The sequence below is a fragment of the Lepidochelys kempii genome, chromosome 11 (genome assembly GCF_965140285.1).
Source record: "Lepidochelys kempii isolate rLepKem1 chromosome 11, rLepKem1.hap1, whole genome shotgun sequence".
Taxonomy (NCBI): domain Eukaryota; kingdom Metazoa; phylum Chordata; order Testudines; family Cheloniidae; genus Lepidochelys; species Lepidochelys kempii.
The window spans coordinates 1,166,110-1,177,688 of record NC_136390.1 but is presented as its reverse complement, the minus strand read 5'-3'; the positions used below and the strand labels follow the sequence as shown (position 1 = coordinate 1,177,688).

General features: G+C 57.3%; 1 protein-coding gene across 1 annotated transcript; it reads left to right on the top strand.

Annotated features, from left to right (window-relative positions):
* Positions 1–1,189: 1,189 nt before the first annotated feature.
* LOC140895902 (uncharacterized) lies at positions 1,190–7,740 on the top strand. The gene is made up of 6 exons (XM_078847978.1): positions 1,190–1,261; positions 1,736–1,856; positions 2,371–2,481; positions 3,035–3,140; positions 4,960–5,030; positions 5,750–7,740. Exons 1-6 carry the CDS (start codon positions 1,190–1,192, stop codon positions 6,286–6,288), a joined length of 1,020 nt encoding a protein of 339 aa, XP_078704104.1. The 3' UTR covers positions 6,289–7,740.
* The last annotated feature ends 3,839 nt before the right edge of the window (positions 7,741–11,579 follow it).

The following is an 11,579-nucleotide window of genomic DNA, read 5'->3' as shown; positions in this document are numbered from 1 at the left end:
GTTTTACTGCTCCCCAGTCACTTACTGCCGGAAGCGCCGTTCACGGGGTGCAGTACATCCCACCGCTGCCACCAGTTGTCACGGAGTGTGGGGGAGTCCAGGCCCTGCACCCCTCTTCCTGGGATCCACTGAGACTCTCAGCCAGCCAGTAAAACAGAAGGTTTATTGGACAACAGGAACAGCCCCAAACAGAGCTTGTGGGTACAACCAGGACCCCTCAATCACGTCCTTCTGGGGGAGCAGGGAGCTTAGACCCCAGCCCTGGGGTTCCCTGTGTTCCTCTCCCCAGCCCCAAACTGAAACTAAACCCACCCAGCAGGTTCCCTGCTGCAGCCTCTGTTCACATTCCTGGGCGGAGGTGTCACCTCCCCCTCCCCCTCCTGGCTCAGGTGACAGGCTCTCAGGTCTCCCATCCCCAGGGCACATTCCCAGGTCAACACTCCCCCCTCCCTGCTGAGTCACATCGTCACAGAAGGCGAAAAACTTCCAGGGCCTCTTCCAATCTGCCCTGGAGGAAAATTCCTTCCCGACCCCAAATATGGGATCAGCTGAAACCCTGAGCATATGGGCAAGATTCACCAGCCAGATACCCAGGAAAGAATTTTCTGTAGTAACTCAGATCCCACCCCTTGTTTCACCCCTTCCCTGTGTGGTCCCCCCACTTGTCCCCACTCCGAGCTGATGCTCTATCCTGCTTGTGCAGATCATATTAGAAGCGCCTCCAGGCAGGGACCTTGCTTTGTTCCTGTCTGTGCTGCTCTGTATGTCGCCCTAGATAAACGCCACTGTGCTGGGAAGAAATTAGTCAGCAAATCATTGTGAGCTGAGAGATTTCAGGCAGCCAAATCCTGCACCCCCAAACCCCCTTCCCACCTTGGAGCCATCAATCCATGGCCAACTCCTTTCCCTGCCCCATTCCCTTCTCAGGAGCAGGTGCCTTCTCCCCACCCCTAGGCAGCAGTAATGCCTCTTGGGACTGCCCGAACCTGCCCCTCAGCTGCATCCCAGAGACGCAGACAAACACGGCTTTGGCGTTCAGTTCTCAGCACGTGCCCTGCACCCAGAGTCCTCCCGGAACAGGCTCAGCTTTGTACCCGCTCCTGCCCTCAGAACGTCCATGGCATAACCTCGACAAGGGCGCCAGGACGTAACCCACGGGCCCTGTGCAGCGTCGGAGCCTTTCACAGCCATGTGTGGGCACGTTTCCGTGTGCGCTTGGGCTGTGCACGGCAGGGCTGCTTTACCCTCTCGCTCAGCCAGAGTAAGTATCAGCTCCTGGCCCCACAGCGCAGGGTGTGTCTCCGTCGGCCTTTGCAGTCCCTCTTGCTGAGGGCTATCTCCGGGCTGCAGGCCCCCTCTGGCACACTACACGCCTGCTAGCTCGCCCTGGACTGTACAGACCAGAGAGCTGCAGGACAAATGGCGCTTGGAGCTGAGCAGGGAGGAGGAGAGAGGGCTCTGACAGACCCAGCTCCCAGCTGGCTTAGATTCTTGGCAGGGAAGAGCCCAGCTCCCCTGTGGAGTTAGCACCAGACAGAAGATTTGATGGTCCTGGATGACCACAATGGACCTTAGTTTTCACACCATCAGCGACTCTGAACAGCCCCTCAAGTCACTGGAAGAGAAGTACCTACATGGGACCAAGAGCTCAGCTCTCAGAGGCCTCTGTGGTCCTGCCCCCAAAGGCAGAGGGGGATCCACTGGCAAGGGGGGAAGTGAGCTAGATTCAGACTAGCAAGGAAGGTGCAAACGGTGCGGGGAACTAGCCCTGGGGCCAGCTCACCCAGGGATCTCGCTCAGTGTCTTCAGTCCAAGACGGGGCGGCTCCAGGAGACTCTGCAGCCCAGCGGGGAGCGGTGGGTGTGACACGGACATCTCTGGGCTATGCAGGGGGTTGGGCGATGGTCCCTTCTGGCCTTGCAATCCTTGAATGAAATGACCCCCTGCGCCAGCCTGCTGCGCCCGCCCCGTTGCTGGGAGGAGGAGCAGTGCAGCCATCTCCCAGCCGGCACTCGGCCGCCATTCAGCCCTACCTGGCTCATGCCTGCTGGAGCGTGATATTAGTACTGACACAGCGCCCCAAATCTTCAAGAGCACCGAAGCAAGGCCCCTGCCCCACAGAGCCTGGGCTCTCCGTGGACGGGGGCAGGAGCCCCAGGGCTGGAGCGCGGCCTGCAGCAGGAGTCCCAGCAGCTCCATGCTACGGGTTTGGGTGGCTCTGTTGTGTCTGTCCTTGGCGGGCGGGGGCAGAGTTCCAGGCTGTGCTCCCATCACGGCCCCCCCGGAGAGCCCCCTAGTGGCGGTGACCCCTCCCCCTGCCCTTCCCGTTAGCTACCGGGCCGAATTACCCACCCATGTCCTGCTTTCCAGATGATGTGGGCCTGTTCTCAGATCTGCATGCCGGAGGGCCCCGGGGCCACGGACGGGGGGGCCCCTCTGTTGCCTACTCCTTCTGCTCCTATGCCTTTCCAGAGCAGTCAGGTAAGGGGGCAGGGGGTGCCAGCAGACCAGCTTTGGGCTCCCCGTCGCCACGGATTCTTCCTCTGGCTCCAAATTGTAGCCCAGCCCCATTGTCCTCAGCTTCCCCCCCCCCCGTCCTTCCTCTGAGTCCTGGCCCTGTCTGAGCCCTGCACATCTAGCGCCATTCCCCTGCTCTGCCCAGCCCAAACCTTCTCCCCTCGGCTCCAGCTCCCCTGCCCGGCCCGGCCCAAACCTCCTCCCCTTAGCTCCAGCTCCCCATCCAGCCCAAACCTCCTCCCCCTAACTCCGGATCCCCTGCCCGGCCCAAACCTCCTCCCCATGCCTCCATTCCCCTGCCCGGCCCGGCCCAAACGACACTCTCGCCCTGCGACTCCTAGACAGATATTTCCTATCCCAGTTTCACACCCGCCCTGCAGTGCATCCCCTGGCTGACCCATTACCACCCCGTCACCCTCTCACACCTGGCCAAGGACCCCCTGTGATCCCGCGGGGCTCCCCGGTGCCTGGCCCAGGCTGGGGGCTCCTGCTGTGAGGTTGTCACCCTGTTTTTCAGATTTCTTCTCCTCGTCCTTCAGCCCTGGCACCGACCCCGGAATTGGCTTCCGCTCAGTTTCCACCTCCACCACCTTCGTCAACGGCAAACGCATCACCACGAAGAGGTAGGGAGGAGCCAGCGCGGACTGGCCAGTGGCCAAGCTAGCCTGTCTCCCAGCAACACGGCAGCTGCTCCAGGGGACCAGATCATGGAGCCCCCAGTCCCGTGTCCCACCACCCACCATGCCAGAGCCCTCCATGGGGCCAGCCAGGCTGGTGTCCTGCTTTCAGCAGTGGCTCCCTGCCCCGTCTCAGGAGTGAACCTGAGCTGAACTCCTGCAGGGTGAGGGGGAGCCCAGCAATCCCCGGAGTCACACAAATGACCCTGACTCTGGATGCATTCCCAGTGCCATTGTCTCATGCTCTGGAGGGCTGGGGGACGGAGGGAGGGTGCAGCAGCTTCCGGGTGCGTGGAACGTGTGAGCTCCCATGGGGCACGGCCCTGAGGGAACGGGGCACAGTATGCTCACAGCTGCGCATTTTGCGAGGTGGGAGGCAGTGCTGGGTGCCCAGGGGTAGCAGCAGCCTCCCCACCTGCTGAGTGTGTGTGGCCAGGGCTGGCGGGTTTCCTTTCCTTGGGGTTCCCACTGCCTGGGGCATGGGGCAAAGTGCTCACGTGCTCAGAGAATCCGGGATCCAGGGGGCCTGTGGCAATGTACAAGCGAAGGGTGTGCGGGCGGGCGGGGGGGGGGGGAGCAGGTGCGTGGGTGTCTCTTAGAGCGGGCCGTGTGGGTGGGAAATGGGGAGGAGGAGTGAGTTTCCTCTCTGCTGGACCCATATGCTCTGTGCCCGGGATGTGCCACACTGACAATGCCACGCTCAGGGCAGGTACACCAGAGCTGGTGGTTTGCTCTGTAACTAGATGCCCCAGGCCCATAACGAAAGCGCTGCATCGAGTCCTCCCCGCCAGTCCCCTCTGCGCAGTCCAGCCCTTGGCTCCCAGCCAGACTACCCGGTCCCATGTAGCGAGGGACGATTGAAAAACCATTTCCCTGTATGTGAGTTTCTACTAATCCCAAAGGGCCAGACACTTACCCCAGGTCAGTATGAATCTCAGATCTTACCCACGTATCACCCTGCCAGCCCATCCTTAGTGAGCTAACGAACGGTTTATTCAGGAAAGAAAAGCAGAGAGTTACAAATGGGTAACAGATCATATACGGACAAGTGATGGCGAAGTCCTTAGACAGGGCTGTAGCAGGGATGCAACAGACGGGTCGCTTGCAAAGTCTCTCTGGCACCTTCCCATAGATTGGCAGGTCTTCGGTCTACATTCAAGATGCTCCTTTGAGTTGTAAATCCACAGTCCATAGAACTAGGACAGGAAAGAGGCAACATGGAGATGTCTCAGGGGTCTTTTATATCCTTTGCCGTGTGCGTGGAAATGTCCTGTCCCAAACAAAGCCCACAGCCCTGATGCATGGAAAGTTACTGCCCAAGATGGAGTCCAGGGGCACATGGGCAGATCACATCCCTCACGTGGCTTGCTGACTCCCAGGGGCTGCCACTGCCCATCTTCTCTCTGAGGGGTCTTCAGGAAAGGCTTACGGTGCAGGATGTGTGTCTTCAACGGCCTGTTGTGAGCCAAGTGTCCTTGATGGGCCATGAACACACAGCTGTCTGGCCCTGCTGTAAACCCATCTGGAGGCATCACCCACGAACAAAACACCGGCTGGAGATACACAGCCCATATTCCTCACTTCCGATACAAATCTGATAGGTGGATTTCACCAGGATAATCGCACTCGATAGATTATAGTGTTTCCATTGACACCGGACATGAGACACTTTGTGCAAGACTTGTTGCAAATGCACCACAGTGATAATATCAGGAATAGAAATGGTCATCTCCACGCATACAGCACCCCCTCCTCTGTTCCCCAGGATCATCGAGAACGGCCAGGAGCGGGTGGAAATCGAGGAGGACGGAGAGCTGAAAGCTACAGAGGTGAATGGTGAGGAGCAGAGCTTCTGGGCCTCCGGATGGGGGTTGCGCAGGGCCGGTAACTTGTGAGGCCATGCTGTGTGCCTACCCTGGCCGGTGCAATTACCAGGGAGACTGGGGGGAAGTCTGACGGGAGAGGGAACTTAGCCCACAGGGGCCTGGAATGTAGAGTCTGCCTGGTGCAGAAAATGGGAACCAGAGCAGTTCAGTAAGTAGCCCGGGCTAGCCCCGCCCAATGCTGGGTGAGCAGACTGGCGTCGGGAGCGTCTGCGGGAGAGGGGAGCGCCCGACGCAGAGACGGGGCTCCTGGGACATGGCCCGACGCTGCATCCCCACCTGGTGCTGCCAGACAGGCAATCTCCCCTCGGCCGTTGGCCCTGGGGGACATGTCCCTCGCACCTGGGGCTAACTGGCCCCTTATTGGCAGTGTCAGCAGAGGGGCGCCAGGGAGCTCCCCCAGCTGGAGGTGGGGTGGGGGGTTCTGGGCAGGGGCTGTGGGGAACTCCACTTGCCCACACTGTGCCCGTCTGAGCACAGAGGAATTCGCTCTCTGGGGCTGTGGATCCCTCTTACCAGAACCTGCAATGCCACACTGGGGCAAGGAGCCGAGGCCCATCTGGACACTGAATCTGGGCCCCTGCTTCCCTGGCTGGGGGCTGGCCCCGGGTCCTGGGGACGCTCTGGCCGGGTCCCTCTCCCGTTACTCTGGTTCGGGTGCTTTTCTTACAGACATAGCCAACAGTGTGGAGCCTCAGGTAGGGCTGCACCGCCAGGAACAGCACGACATCCTGAGCTCTGCGTCCGACTCCCCCACCCCGCAGCGCCCCCCAAGCACGGCCTCCTCCTATGTGCTCCCCGAAGAGGAGGACAAAGATCTGCACCGGGCCATGGCCTACAGCCTGTCGGAGCTGGAGGACATGGGGCAGCATCGAGTGGACGCCCGCGGCTCCAAGAAGAGACGGGTCAGTACGCGGCGGGCCCGCAAGGGGGCCAGCGAGGAGGCGGGCGCTGCCCTGGCGCCTCAGAGCCGGGCCAAGGGAGCAGAGAGCCCCGGCGGAGGAGACAGCGCAAAGGAGGGGGAGGAGAGGGCGGCCGAGCTGCAGAAGGTGGGGAGCATTCCTGGAGCCATGGGGGGCGGGTTGGTGCCAGACGAGAGCGAGTCGGTGCCGGACAAGAGCCGGTTCACGCTCAGCGACCTCAAGTCAGCGCTTGCCGAGATCGAGTCTGCTCCCGACGAGATGGAGTCGGTCGTGTGTGTCCTCCTGTGACGGTGGCCACGGGGAGCCCTCAGCACGCGGGGATCTGCTGGGACTGCACCAGGCAGTGGCTAGTAAAGGTCAACATCAGCGCTCCGAGCCTGCGTCTTTATCATTCACTGAGTCAGGAGCCACTCAGGCAGGGCGAGAGCAAAGCCCGCCGGGCCAGGGTCTGCCTGGTCTCCAGCCCCATTGCCCTGGGAGCTGCTCGGGGCCCCGTGGCCCTGGGGTTGTTTGGCGCTCCCCGTCTCTTTCTCTGGGACCATCTGTCCAGGGTGGAGGCGCAGCGCTTTGGGAGGACCATAGTCCCAGGGCAAGAGAAGGCGCATTGGTTAGTCCCCTCCGGGGGCTTGGGGTTCAGCTGCATGCCCCTTGCTGAGGGGCATCTGTGATCTGCATGCCCAGGTGAGAGGCTTTTCTCAGCTACTCCCTGGAAACCAGTGTCAGAAGGGTGTGCTGTGGGACCCTGGCTAGCAGCATTAGTCCTGGGAGCAGATGGAAGGGGTCAGAGAAGAGCAACAAAAATGATCGAGGGGCTGGAGCAATTGGCTTATGTGGAGACACTAAAGGAGCCAAACCTGCAGCTTGGCCAGAGGAGAGCAGGGTGGACGTGAGAGCTGGCTCCACAGAGCTGGAGGAGGAGCCCCGCTAGTGTTAGCATGTACACGGGGAGTAGTGGGAGTAGCAGAGTGAAACTAACCAGGGAGACGCTCCTTCTGAATAGCAGGGAAAGCTGCCAGCAGGCAGATGGACCAAGCTGGGGGATCCTTTCCCCCAGGGAGGGCGGAAAGCCCGAGACCCCGCCTGCTGCGTGCGAGATGAATCCAGCTGCGAGCACGATCTGTCCATCAGCACACAGAGCTACAGCCAGTCCCTGGCAAGGCTTCCTGCTGCCCCCTCTCTCCTGTGCACAGGAGGCACCAAAGCAAGCCCGTGTGCGTTCCAGAACAAGACCCCACCCAGGAGAGCCCAGGCAGTGGAGAGGAACTCTGTGAGGGGGCTAGAGGGCTGCTCTGCCTCCAATACCCTCTCCCATCCATGGGTCACGTGTGGAGCATCCCACTCCCCAAACATAAGTTGGGGCAGAGTCAACACGACGTTTGTAAGGGAGATCAGGCCTCACCGAGTCATTAGAATTTTCTGAGGGCTCAACAAACATGGACCAGGGGGATCCAGTGGCTATAGGGTACTTGGACTTTCAGAAAGCCTTTGACAAGGTCCCTCACCAAAGGCTCTTCAGCAAAGTAAGCTGTCATGGGGTAAGAGGGAAGGTTCTCTCCTGGACTGATAACTGGCTAAAAGACAGGAAACAAAGGGTAGGAATAAATGGTCGGTTTTCAGAATGGAAAGAGGTAAATAGCAGGGTCCCCCAAGGGTCTGTTGTCACGGAGTCCCTGGGCGATGCTCTGGAACTGCTCCCCATGAAGCCAGTCAGGACTCTGGGGCAGTCGCCTTTTTGTGAGCAGCCTGTCTGCAGGACACACAGCTCACACTGCTTCCACCTCCCTGGGTCTGACCTCGGAGCATTCAGCATCCTCTGCCCCTCCGTGTGCTTCCCCCAGCGAGTCCGCTCAGGCAGGGCTCCTGGGGAAGTCAGAGGGTCCTGCACCCCAACTTCGCAGTCAGACGGGACTCTCAGCCAGCCAGTAAAACAGAAGGTTTATTAGATGACAGGAACATGGTCTAACACAGAGCTTGCAGGTGCAGAGAACAGGACCCCTCAGCTGGGTCCATTTTGGGGGGCAGTGAGCCAGACAACCCCGTCTGCCTTTTACTCCATGTCCCAGCCAGCCCCAAACTGAAACTCCCTCCAGCCCCTCCTCCTCTGGGCTTTGTTCCTTTCCTGGGCCAGGTGGTCACCTGATTCCTTTGTTCTCCAACCCTTCAGCTTTCACCTTGCAGGGGTGGGGGGAAGGGCCCAGGCCATCAGTTGCCAGGAAACAGGGTGTCGGCCAGTCTCTATGTCCAGACCCCTGCACACACCTGCCCTCTAGGGCTCTGCAATGATCATACACCCTTACCCCACCACCTAGATACTTAAGAACTGCATAGGGGAAACTGAGGCACCCCCACAATATTCGGAGGAAACATTAAGAACAGTCCCACTTCGTCACATCTGTACCTGGACCAGCCCTTTTCAACATATTCATAAGTGATCTGGAAAAAGGGGTGAACAGGGAATTTGCAAGCAGATGGTACAAAACTACTCAAGATAGTAAAGACCCAGGCAGATTGCGAAGAGCTACAAAGGGATCTCTCAAAACTCGATGACTGGGCAACACAATGGCAGATGAAATTCAATGTTGATAAATGCAAAGTAATGCACATTGGAAAACAGAATCCCAACTAGACATATACAATGATGGGGTCTAAATTAGCTGTTACCACTCAAGAGAGAGATCTTGGGTCACTGTGGATAGTTCTCTGAAAACATCCACTCAATGGGCAGCGGCAGCCAAAAAAGCCAACAGAATGTTGGGAATCATTAAGAAAGGGAGAGAGAATGAGACAAAAAGATATACTGGAATTGGAAAAAGTACACAGAAGAACAACAAAAATGATTAGGGGATGGAACAGCTTCTGTATGAGGAGAGAGTAAAAAGCAGAGACTGTTTAGCTTGGAAAGGAGATGGGTAATGGGGGAGGATAGGATAGAAGTCTATAAATACATGACTGGTGTGGAGAAAGTGAATAGGGAAGTGTTATTTACCCCTCCACATAAGATAAGAACTAGGGGTCATCCAATGAAATTAATAGGCAGATGGTTTAAAACAAACAGAAGGAAGTATTTCTTCAGACAACGCACAGATAACTTGTGGAACTCATTGCCAGGGGATGTTGTGAAGGCCAAAACTATAACTGGGTTCAAAAAAGAACTAGATACGTTCCTGGAGGATAAGGCCATCAGTGGCTATTAGCCAAGATGGGCAGGGTCAGAACCCCCTGCTCTGGGTGTCCCTAAGCCTCTGACTGCCAGACTCTGGGACTGGACAACAGGGGATGGATCACATGATAATTGCCCTGTGCTGTTCATTCCCCCGGAAGCACCTGGCCCCGGCCACAGTCAGAGACAGGGCACAGGGCCGGAGGGACCCTTGGGCTGACCCAGCCTTGCCGTTCTGTTCCAAACCACCCCTGCCACCTGATGTCCCTTTTCCCTGCCGGCTCGGGACTCCAGTCCCTTGCCTGGCTGGAGCCAGACCCACCAGCCTGATGCAAACACAGACCCAGGTCTGAACCACGTCCCCCACAAGCTGCAGGCTTAACTGAAAACAGCTGAAGAAGTGCTCCTGTCTCCCGCACTCAGATACCCAAACAAATCCGTTTTACCCTGTAGAAAGCTTATACAGGCTAAACTCATAAATTGTTCGCACTCTATAACACTGATAGATATGCCCAGCTGTTCCCCCCCCCCCCCCAAGTATTAATACATACTCTGGGTTAATTAATAAGTAAAAAGTGATTTTATTAAATATAAAAAGTAGGATTTAAGTGGTTCCAAGTAATAACAGACAGAACAAAGTGAATTACCAAGCAAAATAAAATAAAACACGCAAGTCTAAGGCTAATACAGTAAGAAAATTGAATACAGATAAAATCTCACCCTCAGAGATGTTACAATAAGCTTCTTTCACAGACTGGACGCCTTCCTAGACTGGGCCCAATCTTTTCCCCGGTACAGCCCTTGTTCCAGCTCAGGTGGTAGCTAGGGGATTCCTCATGATTGCAGCCCCCTTTGTCCTGTTCCACCCCCTCACAGAGCTTTTGCACAAGGCGGGAACCCTTTGTCCCTCTCTGGGTTCCCACCCCTCCTTCTCATGGAAAAGCACCAGGTTAAAGATAGGTTTCAGAGGAACAGCCGTGTTAGTCTGTATTCGCAAAAAGAAAAGGAGTACTTAGTCTCTAAGGTGCCACAAGTACTCCTTTTCTTTTTGCAGGTTAAAGATGGATTCCAGGTCAGGTGACATGATCACAAGTCACTGTAAGACTTCATTACCCACTTGCCAGCCCACAGTAGACAGGAAGACTTACAAGTAAACAGATTTCAGAGGAACAGCCGTGTTAGTCTGTATTCGCAAAAAGAAAAGGAGGACTTGTGGCACCTTAGAGACTAACCAATTTATTTGAGCATAAGCTTTCGTGAGCTACAGCTCACTTCATCAGAGGCATTTGCAGTCAATTGTCCTGGTTAATGGGAGCCATCAAGATTCCAAACCACCATTAATGGCCCACACTTTGCATCATTACAATAGGTCCTCAGAGTTATATTTCATATTTCCAGTCTCAGATACGAGAACGATACATTCATACAAATGGGATGACCACACTCAGTAGATTAGAAGCTTTGTAATGACACCTTACAAGCCACCTTTTGCATGAAGCATATTCCAGTTACGTCATATTCACACTCATTAGCATATTTTCATAAAATCATAGAGAGTGCAACCTCACACTCCCCACTGGCCAGGACACCAGGAGCTGGGCCGAGCACAGCACTGGGCTAATTCCCCCCCTCGGTCCCTCTGGGTCCTGGGACTTGCCTCATCCCCACCAGGCTCCCTGCTAGCCATGGTGGGGCCCAACCATAACCCAGCGGGAAAGTGCAGAGTCAGCTCAGCTGGCCCCTCCCTCCGAGCGGCTGCCCCCTCCCTCCGAGCGGCTGCCCTGAGGCGGGGGTCAGCAGTTGCTCTGTGCTCAGCAGCCACCTGATAGCCACAACAGCCACTTTCCAGCATTTGCTGGGGCCTGTCTGCTGACTCTGCCGCTCCCCTCCATGTCTCTCGTTCCTGGACACAGACCGACCCCGCTGGGCCTGGGGAGCCCTGGGCCTGGCACAGCAGTGCCAGGATTCACCGTCTCAGAGCCCAGGCTCTCTGGGCTCCCCAGTATCAGGGTCTCCCTACTGCAATTCCCAGGATTCCCAGGCCCCGAGTGCCGTAGGATCCACCCATGGGGTAACTGCACAGTGCTTACATTCACTGGCCCTTCGATGCACTAGTGCTGCGTTCACACGCCGGCCCTTCGATGCACTAGTGCGGGGTTCACACGCCGGCCCTTCGATGCACTAGTGCAGGGTTCACACGCCGGCCCTTCGATGCACTAGTGCGGGGTTCACACGCCGGCCCTTCGATGCACTAGTCTGCATTCACACGCCGGCCCTTAGATGCACTAGTGCGGGGTTCACACGCCGGCCCTTTGATGCACTAGTGCTGCGTTCACACGCCGGCCCTTCGATGCACTAGTGCGGGGTTCACACGCCGGCCCTTCGATGCACTAGTGCGGGGTTCACACGCCGGCCCTTC